Below are 14,408 nucleotides of genomic sequence, written 5' to 3' on the forward strand. Positions count from 1 at the left end.
AAGGTTACCTGATGGTAGCAAGCTGCCTTCTCCTCCTCTGCCCCTGCCCAGCAGCCTATTAGGACCAGGGCAGACATCCACCAAGACCTCTATACCTCCTGAGAGACAACCTATGTTGATGCTCTGCAGCCCCTGGGGACAGTAAGCCACCACCTCTTCACCTTTTTTATACAGTTACGGTCTGGGTATTTTCCCCAAGGTCTAACCTTTTCCAGCCTAACAGTTCACAGCTTTTGCCAAAGTGATAGAGTCTGCTCAGATTTCAGCTCACCATTTGGCACTGATTATTCTTCTGGGAAAGCAAGCAAGTTGTTCAGTGCAATAAATGAATCCTCAGTCAAATTTCAGCTCCAGTATGTTGTGCAGCAGGACTGGCACCTGGCTGCAAATCTGCAAGGTACAACCTATCAAATACATCCATATTACTGGGGTCTGTAAAGAAGTCAAATCACTGAAACACGTAAGTTAGCGGTAAAGCAGAAAGCTTACTTAATTGCTAATGCAAGTTTTGATCTAAAAGTCCCATCAGTCAAGAACTGCCTTGCTGAGCCACCACTTCTGTAAAGCCACTTAATGACTAACTGCACTTGGCCTACACCTCATGGAACATCCTGTCATTACAGCTGGACAGTGCTTCATGTGACCAGCTCTACAGCTTCAACCAAGGCATCAATATTACTGACTTAATTTAAGTCAGAAGTACCTGAAATCACTGCTGATGCAGTGGTGGTTTAGCAGAAAGCGTGTAGCAGGCAGGAAATCAAAGCAGACAGGAGTGCAGGAGGCCTCGGAAGGAAGGCAGAGCTCAGCCCCACCAGCCTCCAGCAGCACTACATGTCCTGACAAACACCTGCTGGGCCAGGCGCAGAGGGTGCCTGCTGGGCTGACCGCTTGAGATGAGCACAGCTTCTGGATCATCCATGAAAGCAGTATAAAACCAGAACATTTTAATTGAATAAAAAAAAGCTGTCAAACAGACTCTCAAAAAAACCCAACCTGGGTCTTGCTGAGAAAGTTTCTCAGGTGATGTTTCTCTCTGGAATGCACTTCTGGGGTGTGTCTCCTTGCTGGTGTGTACTCCTATGCTCTGTGCTGAGCATTGCAAGTGCCAGGACCATGCAGCTGACACCTCAGTGTGGCTCGTCCTCCTTGTTGAAGGGACTGGATGAGATGCTTGGGGCTCTCTGAGCAGCTGAGGCCTGTGCTTCATGCCTAGCTGATGCTGCACACCAGTTAACTTCCTTTCCCAGTGCTGCTATCTCTATCCAAGGGTCCGTGACCAAGGCATGGTGCTAGGCCTGCTCACAGGCATTGCCTGTGCTGGATGTCAGCACTCTGCTAGGTGCTAATGCCTCTGTTGTCCGTGGGGCCTGCTTTGGAAGGCGAATAGGTACATAGACATTTGAAGCACAGTGTTCCTTGAGGTATTCTCCCCCTTTTTCTTCATAGTCTTTTCTGGTTATCCAGCCTTCATCGTGAGTCATATATTCCACTGCCCAATCTCTAGCTCCATACCAGGCATCTAAAACAGGATTGGAAGCAAGGTGAACCTGGATGGAAGGAAAACAGAACAACGTCAATTTAACACAGGAGAGAAAAGCCCTTTCTCTCCTACACCTGAGTACAGTGGTATATAACACAGACCACTGAATTTCAGAAGTCTGAGCTGATTATTCAGTGCCTCTGGGTAACAGTAATATTAGGAATGTGTTTGAAGTGTATTGTGACCTTGAGATCAATTTTATATGAGGCTGCTTTGCTCCTACAGGTAGAGAAAGCAAATGTGTATCACATTCCTAACCCACAGTTCTCTGGCAGCATTCAAGGCCCAGCTGGACAGAGCCTTGGGCAACATGCTCTAGGGTGAGGCATCCCTGCCCATGGCAGGAAGGTTGGCTCTGGATCATCTTAAGGTTCTTTCCAACCCAAACCAGTCTGTGAATATATGATTCTAAGGTAAAGGTTAAGGAAAGCTATAGGTGCTCTTTCTGAAGACATCTGAGAGAGCAGGGTAGATGTCTTGGAAAAGGAAAACCTGCTTCAGTTAAAGGACCATGCACACACAGGTATGTTAGGCTACAAATGTGCAGATTGGGACAGTTCGTATCTGGAGTAAGTGACCTCTGTTAGAAGCAGGATCACCTCCTTCAACCTGCTGGTCATGCTCCTTTTGAGTCAGCCCAGCAGATGGGCAGCTTCTGGGCTCAAGCGCATGCTGAAGTGGCTCATGTTCAGTTTCTCCTCACCCAACACCCCCAAGACCTTCTCCGCCAAACCTGTGGCTGTGTCTGGGACTGCCTCAACCCAGGCATAAGACCTTGCACTTGGCTTGGTTAAACTTATGAGGTTGGCATTGGCCACCTCTCTAGTGTGTCCAGGTCCCTCTGCATCTTATCCCTTCCCTCCAGTGTATCAGCCAAACCACACAGCTTGGTGTCATCGACAGACTTTGCTGAGTGCTCAGTCCTGCTGTCCAGGTCACCAACAAAGACGTTTAACAAGACTGGTCCCAACACCAACCCCTGAGGGACACCACTCATCCCTGGTCTCCAACTGGACATTGAGCCGCTGGCCACAACTCTCTGCCTCAGATGGAGTTTACCTCCTGCTTTGGGCTGCATTCCCAAACAACGTGACTCCGAGAAGCCATAGGTTCAGCATACCAGAGGGCTGGCCTCCCACCATCTGCCTGCTCAGGTCAAAAAAGCTATTTGCAGTGCCTCATCATAAAACACTCTCCATTCCCATGCTCCAAGTCCACCTGCTCTGTACCTTTCCCAACCCAAGTTACTTTTGAACACAGATGACCCATTAATGCAAACACTGCGTCAATACACGTACCTGAAAAGATGACTGGAATGGTCTCATCTCAAGGAGCTCCTTCTGGACCCTAGCTTTCAGTCCAGGGTACATTGTATTTCCACCAGTGAGAAAAACATTCTGGACAAGAACAGCTTGTTGCTCCCTTGGATACCTACCAGGAACAAAAACGAATGTCAGTCTCAGTCCTCCTCAAGGACATCTCTCCTAGGAACTGAACAGCTATCAGGAATACCAGTACCTTGTCTTCAGGATTCATTTTCAGAAACTTCCTTCACTTTCCTAGCATGGAAACCTGTGTTAATCTGTTTTGTGAAAATCCTGGGGTGGCAGGAGAAAATCCTTAAAGCACTCTGTGCACTGTGCACCATAAATCAACAGCTCAGTAGAGCTGCAATTCTCACAGTTCAGAAAATGCAATCTCTATGTTCACACAGTTCAGCAGGGACATTTTGCCAGTGATAAGTTGTCTGGAAACAGCTGTCCAGCAAGCATGCTTATATCATAACTTAAAAACGTGTGTCGTTCCCCCCCCCAACCCGATTTTGGTCTCAGAAATGCAGAGGCTGCCAGCTCATTGTTTCGTGGGACGGATAATTATCAGGATTTGCTGTCTCCCTCTGTAACAAATTTGGACCAGGGGTCTCCAAAGTAGACAGTTCACTGGGGTGGAGGAAGATGACTTTTTGTACCATTAATAAATAAACAAAAACAGTGTTTATTTCACTTTTATCTCGTCCTTCTTTAATTTCTGGTTTTGTGTACATTTTTAAATGTACATAATAGTTCAGCAGTACCTGTAATTTATAAACACACATATATTGGAGATGCACACAGAAAGTTTTTACTGATGGGTAATCAATCAAAAACGTTTGGAGCCCACTGACTTAAGACAAGGAATAGGAAGACACGTCTAACCTGCACTGCTCAAACCCACCAGAACTATTCAAACATATTGTCTCAAATTATTGCTAAGCAACCAGAATTGCAAAAGCTGGTATCAAAACAAGACTAGCTTGACTGAAGTGAGTGCCAAGCAGCTTCATGAACTCACCTCTCAAGGACATACTGCATGGTTTCTGCTATACCAGCCTGGTCTTCTCCTATCAGGGAAGGCTGGAAAACAATCTCTGGAGCCCTGATTCTTTCAGTGCCAAGGAAAAGCTGGTGGTACTCTGCCAGGTTAAACACGGGCTTTGAAAAGATGAGATTGAAAAGTAGTAGGGACTTACTCTGAAGAACAGTAATATTCTAGACTGAGCAATGTTTTCAAACAATGTGTGCAAAAAACAGATTATTATGCTCTCGCAGAGGAAGTGCCATGCTGTAAAAGGTTCCAAAAAGCCAAGGAAGCTGGACTTTTCCTATGCTTCTTTCTGTTTGGTGCCACTCAATCCCCAAGGCTCAATATCACAAGTTAAAAGCTGTGTTCACAGCGATGCAACATTAGGCTATGGATCACACACAAAAACACTGTGGACTTTTTTTCCCTGATAACATGGCACTGCTAAACAGGTGCTGCCTGCAGTGTGAGCCAAATGGGTATAACTGTGTTCTAAACCATCAGCTAAGACTGCAAGGTCTTCTCTCTCAATGTCCTGTTCAGATACGCTTAAGCATCTCTTCCAAGAGAGGCAAACCATGTTCACATTGGAGAAATGTTAGCAGACTAGCTGTGCAATCAGGAGGCAGCAACCTCTGGCATGAGGTGTAGATACAGAAATCAAACCTGCACTGCAGCAACAGGCTTCTCAACTTCAGGCTGTTCCTCAGCAAATAAAGGTTCAAACTCATTAACACTTTCCACATCCTCCAGTGACTGCTCACTGCCTAATGGATCCAAATCAGGAGTCTGGAAACAGAAGAAAATATATTACAGGAGGTTGGCTCAGGTGTGCTGAGCACAGGCAACTTCAATGCCAGTAACACACTTGGAAAATTCAGTGCTGCTTTTCTCAAATCTCAATTTTTTAACATGCCTGAAACCAAGCATGCTGTTCTCTAGCACTGAAGACAAACATCAAAATGGTGAACACCCTAGAAAGCAGATGTTAAGACAGACATTCACTCAAAGCATAAAAGGATAACACCTTCAACAAATTTATCATGATGCCAGCTGGGAAATGAAAGGCCTCAGTCAACAGGCTGACTGCCAGGCTCCCAGCCAGCCATGGCCTACACATAATAACATACTGAAAGTTATTAAAATAGCTTTTAAAATTAGTTAAAACTCAGTGCACTCACAGCACCTCTAACTGTTCTATAATTACCATTAAATTCCTTGCCTAGCTTGTATAGGACTGGAAAACAAATATTTGCCAGCTCAAAGCTGCCACACAATGTTTGACAGTTTCAACTGCCTGGCATTTGAATATACCAAAAGCCCTTATATTTTACACAGAGGTGAAGGTGCTTCAAAAGCTCTTTCCCAAAGCATCACTCAAAATCCTAGAGTACTTTATGGTTGTGAAGCAAAAGCAGGGGTTTAATTACCTCCTTTATTTTTGCAGTACAGTGTTACCTTAGGTATTTTGTTGCTAAAGATTTGGTTTTGTTATTTTAAACTTGTAAGGTTTGCTGCAATGTCTAGCAACAATACCAGGATGAGACAAAGTTCGATCATCCAAGCATTCTTAAGTATCTAGCTTACAACCACTTAAAAGGAGAGAAGCCAGAGAGTTGTAGTCTATGGGGCAGAGTCTAGGTGGAGGCCTGTATCTAGTGGAGTGCCTCAAGGGTCGGTACTGGGACCACTATTATTTAATATATTCATCAACGATTTAGATGAGGGAATTGAGTGTACTATCAGCAAGTTTGCTGATGACACTAAGCTGGGAGGGGTGGCCGACACGCCAGAAGGCTGTGCTGCCATCCAGAGAGACCTGGACAGGCTGGAGAGCTGGGCGGGGAATAACCTGATGAAATATAACAAGGGAAAGTGTAGGGTCCTGCATCTGGGCAGGAACAACCCCAGGTTCCAGTATAGGCTGGGGAACGACCTGTTAGAGAGCAGTGTAGGGGTGAGGGACCTGGGGGTCCTGGTGGACGACAGGGTGACCATGAGCCGACACTGTGCCCTTGTGGCCAAGAAGGCCAATGGCATCCTGGGTTGTATTAGAAGGGGGGTGGTTAGTAGGTCGAGAGAGGTCCTCCTTCCCCTCTACTCTGCCCTGGTGAGACCTCATCTGGAATATTGTGTCCAGTTCTGGGCCCCTCAGTTTAAAAAGGACAGGGACCTGCTGGACAGAGTCCAGCGCAGGGCAACTAAGATGATTAAGGGAGTGGAGCATCTCCCTTATGAGGAAAGACTGAGGGAGCTGGGTCTCTATAGTTTGGAGAAGAGGAGATTGAGGGGTGACCTTATTAGTGTATATAAATATATAAAGGGGGAGTGTCACGAGGATGGAGCCAGGCTCTTCTCAGTGGCAAACAATGAAAGGACAAGGGGTAATGGGTACAAATTGGAGCACAAGAGGTTCCACTTAAACCTGAGAAGAAACTTCTTCTCAGTGAGGGTGACGGAACACTGGAACAGGCTGCCCAGGGAGGTTGTGGAATCTCCTTCTTTGGAGACATTCAAAACCCGCCTGGACACGTTCCTGTGTAACCTTATCTAGGTGTTCCTGCTCCGGCAGGGGGATTGGACTAGATGATCTTTTGAGGTCCCTTCCAATCTCTAACCTACTGTGATACTGTGATACTGTGAAAACCCAAGTAATTACTCAAACTGAAATGTAAGCAGTGTTCCTCCTTACAGCAAACAAATCTTAAGTCACCTGAACTTATTTCCAACATTTATGCTTTGTTAAATCCCTTTCTTTTTATGTCTTAAAAAAAAAAAGAACAACCAACCAAGCAAACAGCAACACAAAGAAGCATAAAACTCAGCTAAAGACTTGGCACAGACCCCAGGACAACATAATTAGCTTTCAGCCTCCTCTGCAGAGCCAGATGGATGGCCCATCTTCACAAAAGGATTCAGTGACAACCATAGGTGCTCTCACAAAGCACTGACCTAACAGGAAGGATTTCCACTTGCTTCCAAGGCCTGAAGCTACACCTAGTAAAGAAGAGGAGCATGGGATATGTTGGAACAGGGACATGCTGGAACTTAGGCACAAACACTGAGCAAAATTATAAGAAACTAATACTCTTTCAGTTATCTTTTTCTAGAACAATTTCTTTTGCCAGAGGGCAGAACGACTCTTCACCACAATGGTAAGCTCATAATCTACTTCAGTGTCGCTCAAACGCTGTCATTCTGATTCTTCCACAAGCTTTACTGATAAGGACAGGCAAAATACAACACCTAGAAGGTATCAGCTCACCAGCTAGGTCTGGCTACATCTCAAGCTCCATATAAGACATATGAACTCCTGGACTTGGCACAACTCTGCTGTTTTTCTGTCTGTTCCTAAGCAAAGACTGATTTAACTAAGAAAGTTCTGTCTTACGTGACTTAAAAGGCAATGATAAGTAAATCCACAAGCAGCCTTAGACAATCTCCTAGACACAGCTGCTATGTGTTGGGTATGTATTAGTCTGACAAAGCAGACAATTAAGCTCCTCATTTTCAACACAACCCCAAAAATCAAGTGCAGAAACCCATATTTCATTGTTAAGTAAACAAAATAGAATATACTGCTTAACTGCACCAAAGATAGCAAGAATAAAGGCAAAGGGCGGTTGTTTAACATGAAGTTCTCTGCACCTGTAAGGGAAGAACAGAAAGGAAAACTAATGCTTTTTTTAACAAAAAGCTTCACATGTTCTCCTATACCTTTAATAGATGGCTACTGACAATAAGGCTGGTTGTCTTCAGATCATAGCCACTTGCAGTTTAAGTACTTAAAATTTAATGTCATTTTAATTGTCAGACACTGGGGGTGGAGAAAAAAATCTTTAACATACCAGGCCCACTTATTTCACCAAAATTAATGCAAAAGCAGAGTTAGAGGTTGGTTTAAAGTATGAACAAAACCATTATGGTAGCTGCTGCATTTACAGCCTCCTAGGAAGTCAACCTTAAGTAACCAGAAATATTCTCGTCTCCTCCAAATCTTTAAAGATGTGCATGAAATTTTTAAGGCAACTTATTGATTTCATATAGCTATACTTCAACAACTGTCAGGAAGCCTAGAGGTTCTGCTTAGAACTCTATGGAATAAAACTCTAAAGGTATGTATCAGAGCACCGTGCAGACCAGCACATGGGTTACTGATCTTAGGCCTATGGAACTGTTATTTTCTGTAGCTGCATAGGAAAGATGGAAAAGAGAGAAGCAGTTGCCGAATTAACAATGAGTTGCAGTGTGTTAAAGGAAAAGCTCGGTTCATCAGTAAAAGTCTGAAAGGGCACATTTTCAAGTGTAGAAACTTAAATCTCTCAGACATAAAAGGAGGATTAACTTGGTGAAAACACTGTACCTCTGGCTTGCTGTCCACAACATCTACTTCAATACTGACTTCTGCCTGTAGAATTTTCTGCTTTGTTTGTTCAACAGACAGACTCAATTTGTTGATGTAAGACTGAAGTTCTTCTGCAGAGTCCATGTTCAGCTCCACCAAAGCTTTGTGGAATTGATCCATCTGACCATCTTCTAAAAGTTCCTACAGATAGAGTTAGCTGTGATGACAGGGCAATCAACTGTCTGTCAACTGTGCATATAGAGACACTTTGCCTTCATCACCAGATATTATGGTGTGCATGCTTTGGCAGCATTCAAAACAGCTCACAGAAAAATTGCTCAGAACCTGACAGCATCCTCTGCATCAGTAACATCTCCCATTTATCCTGCAAGTAAGCTTAAAAAGCTCCTATCAGAAAACACACAGAATAGTTGTAGCTTCTTTAGAAGGGGAGATAGAGATGAGCTGTTAGGCAGTTCTTCCCTGTGAGGGTGCTGAGGTGCTGGCACAGGGTGCCCAGAGAAGCTGTGGCTGCCCCATCCCTGGCAGTGTTCAAGGCCATGTTGGACACAGGGCCTTGGAGCAAGCTGCTCCAGTGGAAGGGGTCCCTGCCTGTGGCAGGGGTTGGGGCTGGATGAGCTTTAAGGTCCCTTCCAACCCAGACGGCTGTATGAGTCTATGATTTACAGCGCTGCATGACATTCTGATAAAGCTCTGAAGGCAGCCTGCCCTCCTCCCAGAAGGCAACACAGAAAACTCTGCCTTGATTACCTGTACATACAGTAACCTGTCCAGCCTCTCTTGGTCAAGTTGCAGCTTCTCCTCTCGACGACGTGCATTGAGTTCTTGAAGTCTACGCAACTGCTGCTGCCGCCTCTCCTGCTTTTCCTCCGATGTCAGAGTGCTTCCCAGCAGTTTGTTAGAGAAAGGCAGCTGCATCTTGTGCATATTGTTCTCATAGTACTCTGGGGACTGCCACTTCCGTAGCTCTAAATGTTTTGAAAGCAAAATAACTGTTTAGTCAGGCAGAAAACAACAATTTATATGTTGTATGCAAGCCACACTAAGCTCAGACTTGGAAGAAAGAAAGCAACAGTCCAGCCTAGGATTCTGTCACCTCTGGCCAGCTTCTCCAGTGTTTAGCTCCCACCTCAGAGCACTACCTCCCAGTCACATACTTGGTTCCCAGGGTTCTCAGTGCTCTGACCTCCTGTACACCACAGTGGGAAGTGCACACCAGAATCTTCTCTCTTCCCAGGTAAGGGTGAGTGCTCACACATGTCTAAGGATTTCTGCAGGCTCTTCCATAAGTGAAAAATTTAAGAAAACACTTTTCTTCAGCCACTACTTATGATTACATTTACCATGGAATTTTTTTAAAGCTCCTTTAATTTACAAAATGTCATGAGAACTGTCCTCTGCAATTTTGGAAACCTTAAAGCAGATAAGAAACACAGACAGATGCTGGAATCATCCTAGGAAATTTAATGTTCTGTTGGAAGCATAACTAACAAAAAAAACCTCATTTTAAATTATTTTTCTCTGAAATAATCACAATTTTTAATTCCAGAGAAATTCGAACTCATACAGCTTTTTTTTTTGTAATTCAATTTTGTTTCTATCTTAATGTTAAATTTGAAACTCCTGTTGAAACTGTAACCTACCATGAGGTAATTGCCAGAAAGCTATAAAGAAGCAAAACCATAGTAGGGTATTGCTGCCAGAATCCCAGCCAACTTGAGAACAAGAGATATAGAAGAGAAAACTAAGTTTGGGTGAGCATTATCTAGTGGCAACTTACAGCTTGTTTTACCTTCTATATAGTCCTCTGCAACATAGCTGTGCTCATGCAGTATTTCCTCCATGCGACTAAGAGTGATGGCAGCAAAATGCCCTGGGTATTTCAGCTGAAGGAGGCGTTGGAGATAGACAGCTGCTTGACACCCTCCCAGATTGATACGTTTGCAGTTTTTAGCATCCAGTCTGAAAATGCAAAGATACAAGGGACTGTGCAGAGATCCACAAGTTTAGCATAAAACAGACCTCCTACTTCCCCCAGCGTTATTTACTTTCTGATACTGTCAAGTACACATGAATATACCCAAATATTTCAAGATTCAGTTACCAGAGAACTTCATACACCTGCTTTTCTCAGAGAACAAGCATAATCATGTCTTTGTTTACTGGAAATACTTACTGAAAGGTTCTGCTCTGCTTTAAATAATAATAAAAAAGCATTAAATAATTTTGGCAACAGCAAGGAAACATTCATTTTTAAGAAGGCAAGTGATGGCTAGTGGAGCTGAAAGTATTTCCTTTAACCTCTGGAATATTTCATGACCATGACATACCTTCAGTGTGCTTTTGAGCCCAGAACCCCCTACTGTGTGCTGGGCTGCACACCCAAAATGTGTGCAGCAGGTCGGGGAGGGGATTCTCCTCCTCTGCTGTGCTCTGGGGAGACCCCCCTGCATTCCTGATCCAGCTCTGGGGCAGCAGCACAAGAGGGACCTGGAGCTCTTGCAGCAAAGCCAGAGGGGGCCACGGAGATGCTGAAGGCTGGAGCAGCTCTGCTCTGGAGCCAGGCTGAGAGAGCTGGGCTGGGTCAGCCTGGGGAAGAGAAGGCTCCTGAAGGGGAGACCTTAGAGCAGCTCCAGTGCCTAAAGAGGCTGCAGGAAAGCTGGAGAGGGGCTTGGGACAAGGGCCTGTAGGGACAGGCCAAGGGGAATGGCTTGAACCTGCCCGAGGGGAGACTGAGCTGAGCTCTTAGGCAGAAGCTCTTCCCTGTGAGGGTGCTGAGGCGCTGGCACAGGGTGCCCAGAGAAGCTGTGGCTGCCCCATCCCTGGCAGTGTTCAAGGCCAGGTTGGACACAGGGGCCTGGAGCAAGCTGCTCCAGTGGAAGGGGTCCCTGCCCGTGACAGGTTGGAGCTGGATGAGCTTTAAGGTCCCTTCAATCCAAACCATTCTATGATACATTTTTTTAATGCCTGATCTTATTTGGAGTTGATACCCCATTCTACTTTTGCAAGTAAAGATCTACATATGAATAATAACCAAACATACAACATATACAGGGCCAGCACTGCTTCTTCAATTCAAAATTCAACAGAACTTGGCAAAATCCACAGACCTAGTTTTAACTCATCAGTATAAAGACCTGATAAGAACGTACACTGCAGGAGCTGGAATACTGAATGTTAGAGGAAAGGGTATCTGCATCACTTGAATAGTCGATGGCTGACAAAGAAGGGCTGCACTGTACTCAAGACACCAAGAACTCACTCACCTGCCTTCCAACACTGGCAAAATGTGGGTACACTGGTAACCTGAAGATATCACCAAACCACTGCAGGGCCAGTTCTGACTTCTGTTGTGGTAAAAACTGTACAAGCTATCTATGCCATAGGACACTTTTGGCACTTGGTAACATTCGAAGAGCAGCTCTGACATCATTTGTCTCGAATAGAGAGGATTGCATACTGCTTCTGTCAGAACAATTGGATGATCAACGCAACCCTGTAAGGGACAAGAGAAAAATAATAATGGTATGAGGGAAAAATCATAGAATCATTAGGATTGGAACAGACCCCAATACCATCTAGTTCCAGCCCCCTGCCATGGGCAGGGACACCTCACCCTAAGAACCCAAGGCTCTGTCCAACCTGGTCTTGAAAACTGCCAGGGATAGCGCATTTACCACTTCTCTGGACAGCCTATGCGAGACCTCACAGTAAAGAGCATCTTCTTTACACCTAATCTGAGCTTCCACTGTTTCAGTTTGAACCCATCACCCATTGTCCTCTTGATACAGCCCCTGATGAAAAGATCCTCTCTGCCATCCTTGTAGCCCCCTTCAGACGCTGGAAGCTGTTCTGAGGTCTCCCCGCAGCCTTCTCTTCTCCAGGCTGAACAGCCCCAATGTTCTCAGCATGTTTCCATATGGGAGGTGCTCCAGCACCTGAGCATCCTCATGGCCTCCTCTGGACTTGCTCCAACAGCTCCAGGTCCTTTTTATGCTGGGGACACCAGAACTGCACAGTGCTGCAAGTGGGGTCTCATGACAGCAGAGTAGAGAGGCAGGATCACCTCCTTTGATATCCAGGGATACTTATTCTTGCTTCTCCTTTAAGCACCAGCAAGGATTCCTCCAAACCGCAATAAGAAAGGGTTTTCTGTGCAGGCTATAAATCATGCAAGTTAAATTATATCTAGTGTTAAAGGGGGCAAAAAAGAGCCCTTGTCTATATCAAGGCTTCCAATGTTCATTCAACCAAAGAATAAGCTACTAAAGGTCGAGGAGAATGGATTTTTAAAGCATATGCAAGTTATTAAAAATTTAAATCTATGCACTGAGGAGGTGAAGCACACGTGAAAACCGGAGGAAAGCAGCTGAGCACCAGCTAAAGCTCAAAAAGGCAAAAGTCTTCACGATCTGAGGAGGAACTCTCAGTCCTCCTGGGGATATAAAACAGGTAGTCAAACCTAACAATCTTTAATGTCCCTCTCAAAAACCAACCGTGGACATTGGCTCTTGGCCGCAGCCTCACGAGATGCTGCAGTCCAAACCTCTCGCCCCGTAGCTGTATCGTCCCACTCTCCTTTTACTACAAAGCTATGAAGAAGCTCCGAGAACGGCGGAGCTCAAACGGCACCCCCGGGGCGCGCCGGGCCAGGGTCACCACAGCAGGAGGCTGCCCAGGGCCGCGTGTCTGCCAGCAGGGAACAACGCAGGGCCCCGGGAGACCCCGGGACCCGCACCCCCGCCGCTCCCCCCCCGCCCCGGCAGGGTTCCACACGCGGCTCCAGGGCCTGCCCCGCACGGCCCTACCTGCGAGCTGACGCCGAGGCGCTGGAAGACGTGGTCGAGGAGCAGCTCCTGCAGCTCCAGCTGCACGGGCACGTTGCGGTCGAAGGGCGAGCGGAGCAGCCAGCGCAGGGGCTCGGGGCTCCCCAGGTCGTTTCCCACCTGCGTCTCGGCGCCGGTCCCGCCGCGGGCCCCGCGGTTGCGCGCCGCCAGCGAGCGGAACCGCAGCAGCGGCTCGGCGGGGACGGCGGGGTCGGCGCAGGCCCAGCCCGCCCGCGTCTGGAAGGAGCCGTTGTCGATCACCAGCGGCACCGGCTGCGGCGTCCGCACAGCCGCGCCCGGCTCCAGCACCGGGTCGGGGGCCCAGCGCACGTCGCGGAACGCGAACACTCGCGAGGCCGCCGCCATGGTGCAACTGCAGCTCCGTCCGGCCGAGAGCGCGGGCGCCGACACTCGTTCCGGGCGGGGCGAGGGGCCTCAGGGCGCGGGCGGGCTGTGCCCCCGCTGCCGGCCCCGCCGGCTCGCACCCGAAGCCTGACAGGAAAGCGGGCGGCCTCAGGAAAGCGGGCAGCTGCAGCCGGGATGGCACCCGCGCCGCGGCAAGAAGAGCGCCCCCTGCGGTCGGGGCGGGGGACGAGAGGCCTTCCCGGAGCCTCCGCGGGGCCCTGCCCTTGCCCTTGCCCTTGCCCTTGCCCCTGCCCCTGCCCCTGCCCTGGGACGCGGGCCACGGCGGGGTCAGGGGGGGCCGAGCCAGCCCCGAACTGAGGTCACCGCTGCCGGGCTGGGATCCGGTACTGCTGTCACTGCCCCCGATGGTCAGAAGCGCCACCGACCCGCAGCCCCCGCTGCTGGAAGTGCGGCTGCAGGTACTCAGCCTTGTCGAAGCTCAGGTCGTTAATGGCTTTTCTTGCTTACCCAATGCACAGAGTAAGGGTAATAGCTGCTTTTATCACACAGTGATACTAAAGTGTTAATAACGTGAGTTAACCAAAATTTGCAAAGTTCATTTAGATCTTGGGGATTAAAAGTCTAATTTCAAGGGACCGCCACTGCATAAAAACACAGAGGCACACAAGCAAGGAATTAACTGCATGCAACTCATAATGTGCACTTACATAACTGCTGTCTTCTGACAGGTACCAAGAGCTACAGAAAGGATTAATTTAGCTAAACAGCCGCCTGTGAGGTGATAGATAATGGCTTTATTTTGTTAAAGGAGAAACAGTCTGATGAATGTCAAGTTACTGAAGTCATACTGTCAGTTCCTACTTTGATCGCCACTGAACTGCTTAATTATTCAATGATACATTTAGACACATATCCTGTGAAACATGCTAACTTGCCTTTCTTCAGGGAAGGCAGCTAGAAAGGCAAT

General features: G+C 47.1%; 1 protein-coding gene across 1 annotated transcript; it reads right to left on the reverse strand.

Moving 5' to 3' along the window:
- Nucleotides 1–260: 260 nt before the first annotated feature.
- ACTR5 (actin related protein 5) lies at nt 261–13,497 on the reverse strand. The gene is made up of 9 exons (XM_061380063.1): nt 13,058–13,497; nt 11,516–11,745; nt 10,042–10,211; nt 9,000–9,217; nt 8,247–8,429; nt 4,550–4,672; nt 3,875–4,014; nt 2,842–2,974; nt 261–1,550 (listed from the first exon to the last, which is right to left on the reverse strand). Exons 1-9 carry the CDS (start codon nt 13,439–13,441, stop codon nt 1,293–1,295), a joined length of 1,839 nt encoding a protein of 612 aa, XP_061236047.1. The 5' UTR covers nt 13,442–13,497; the 3' UTR covers nt 261–1,292.
- Nucleotides 13,498–14,408: the final 911 nt, after the last annotated feature.

Source organism: Neopsephotus bourkii, unplaced genomic scaffold (genome assembly GCF_033783945.1).
Source record: "Neopsephotus bourkii isolate Nb327-2 ecotype Australia unplaced genomic scaffold, CSIRO-AGI_Nbou_v1 NB_1787, whole genome shotgun sequence".
NCBI classification, from domain to species: domain Eukaryota; kingdom Metazoa; phylum Chordata; class Aves; order Psittaciformes; family Psittacidae; genus Neopsephotus; species Neopsephotus bourkii.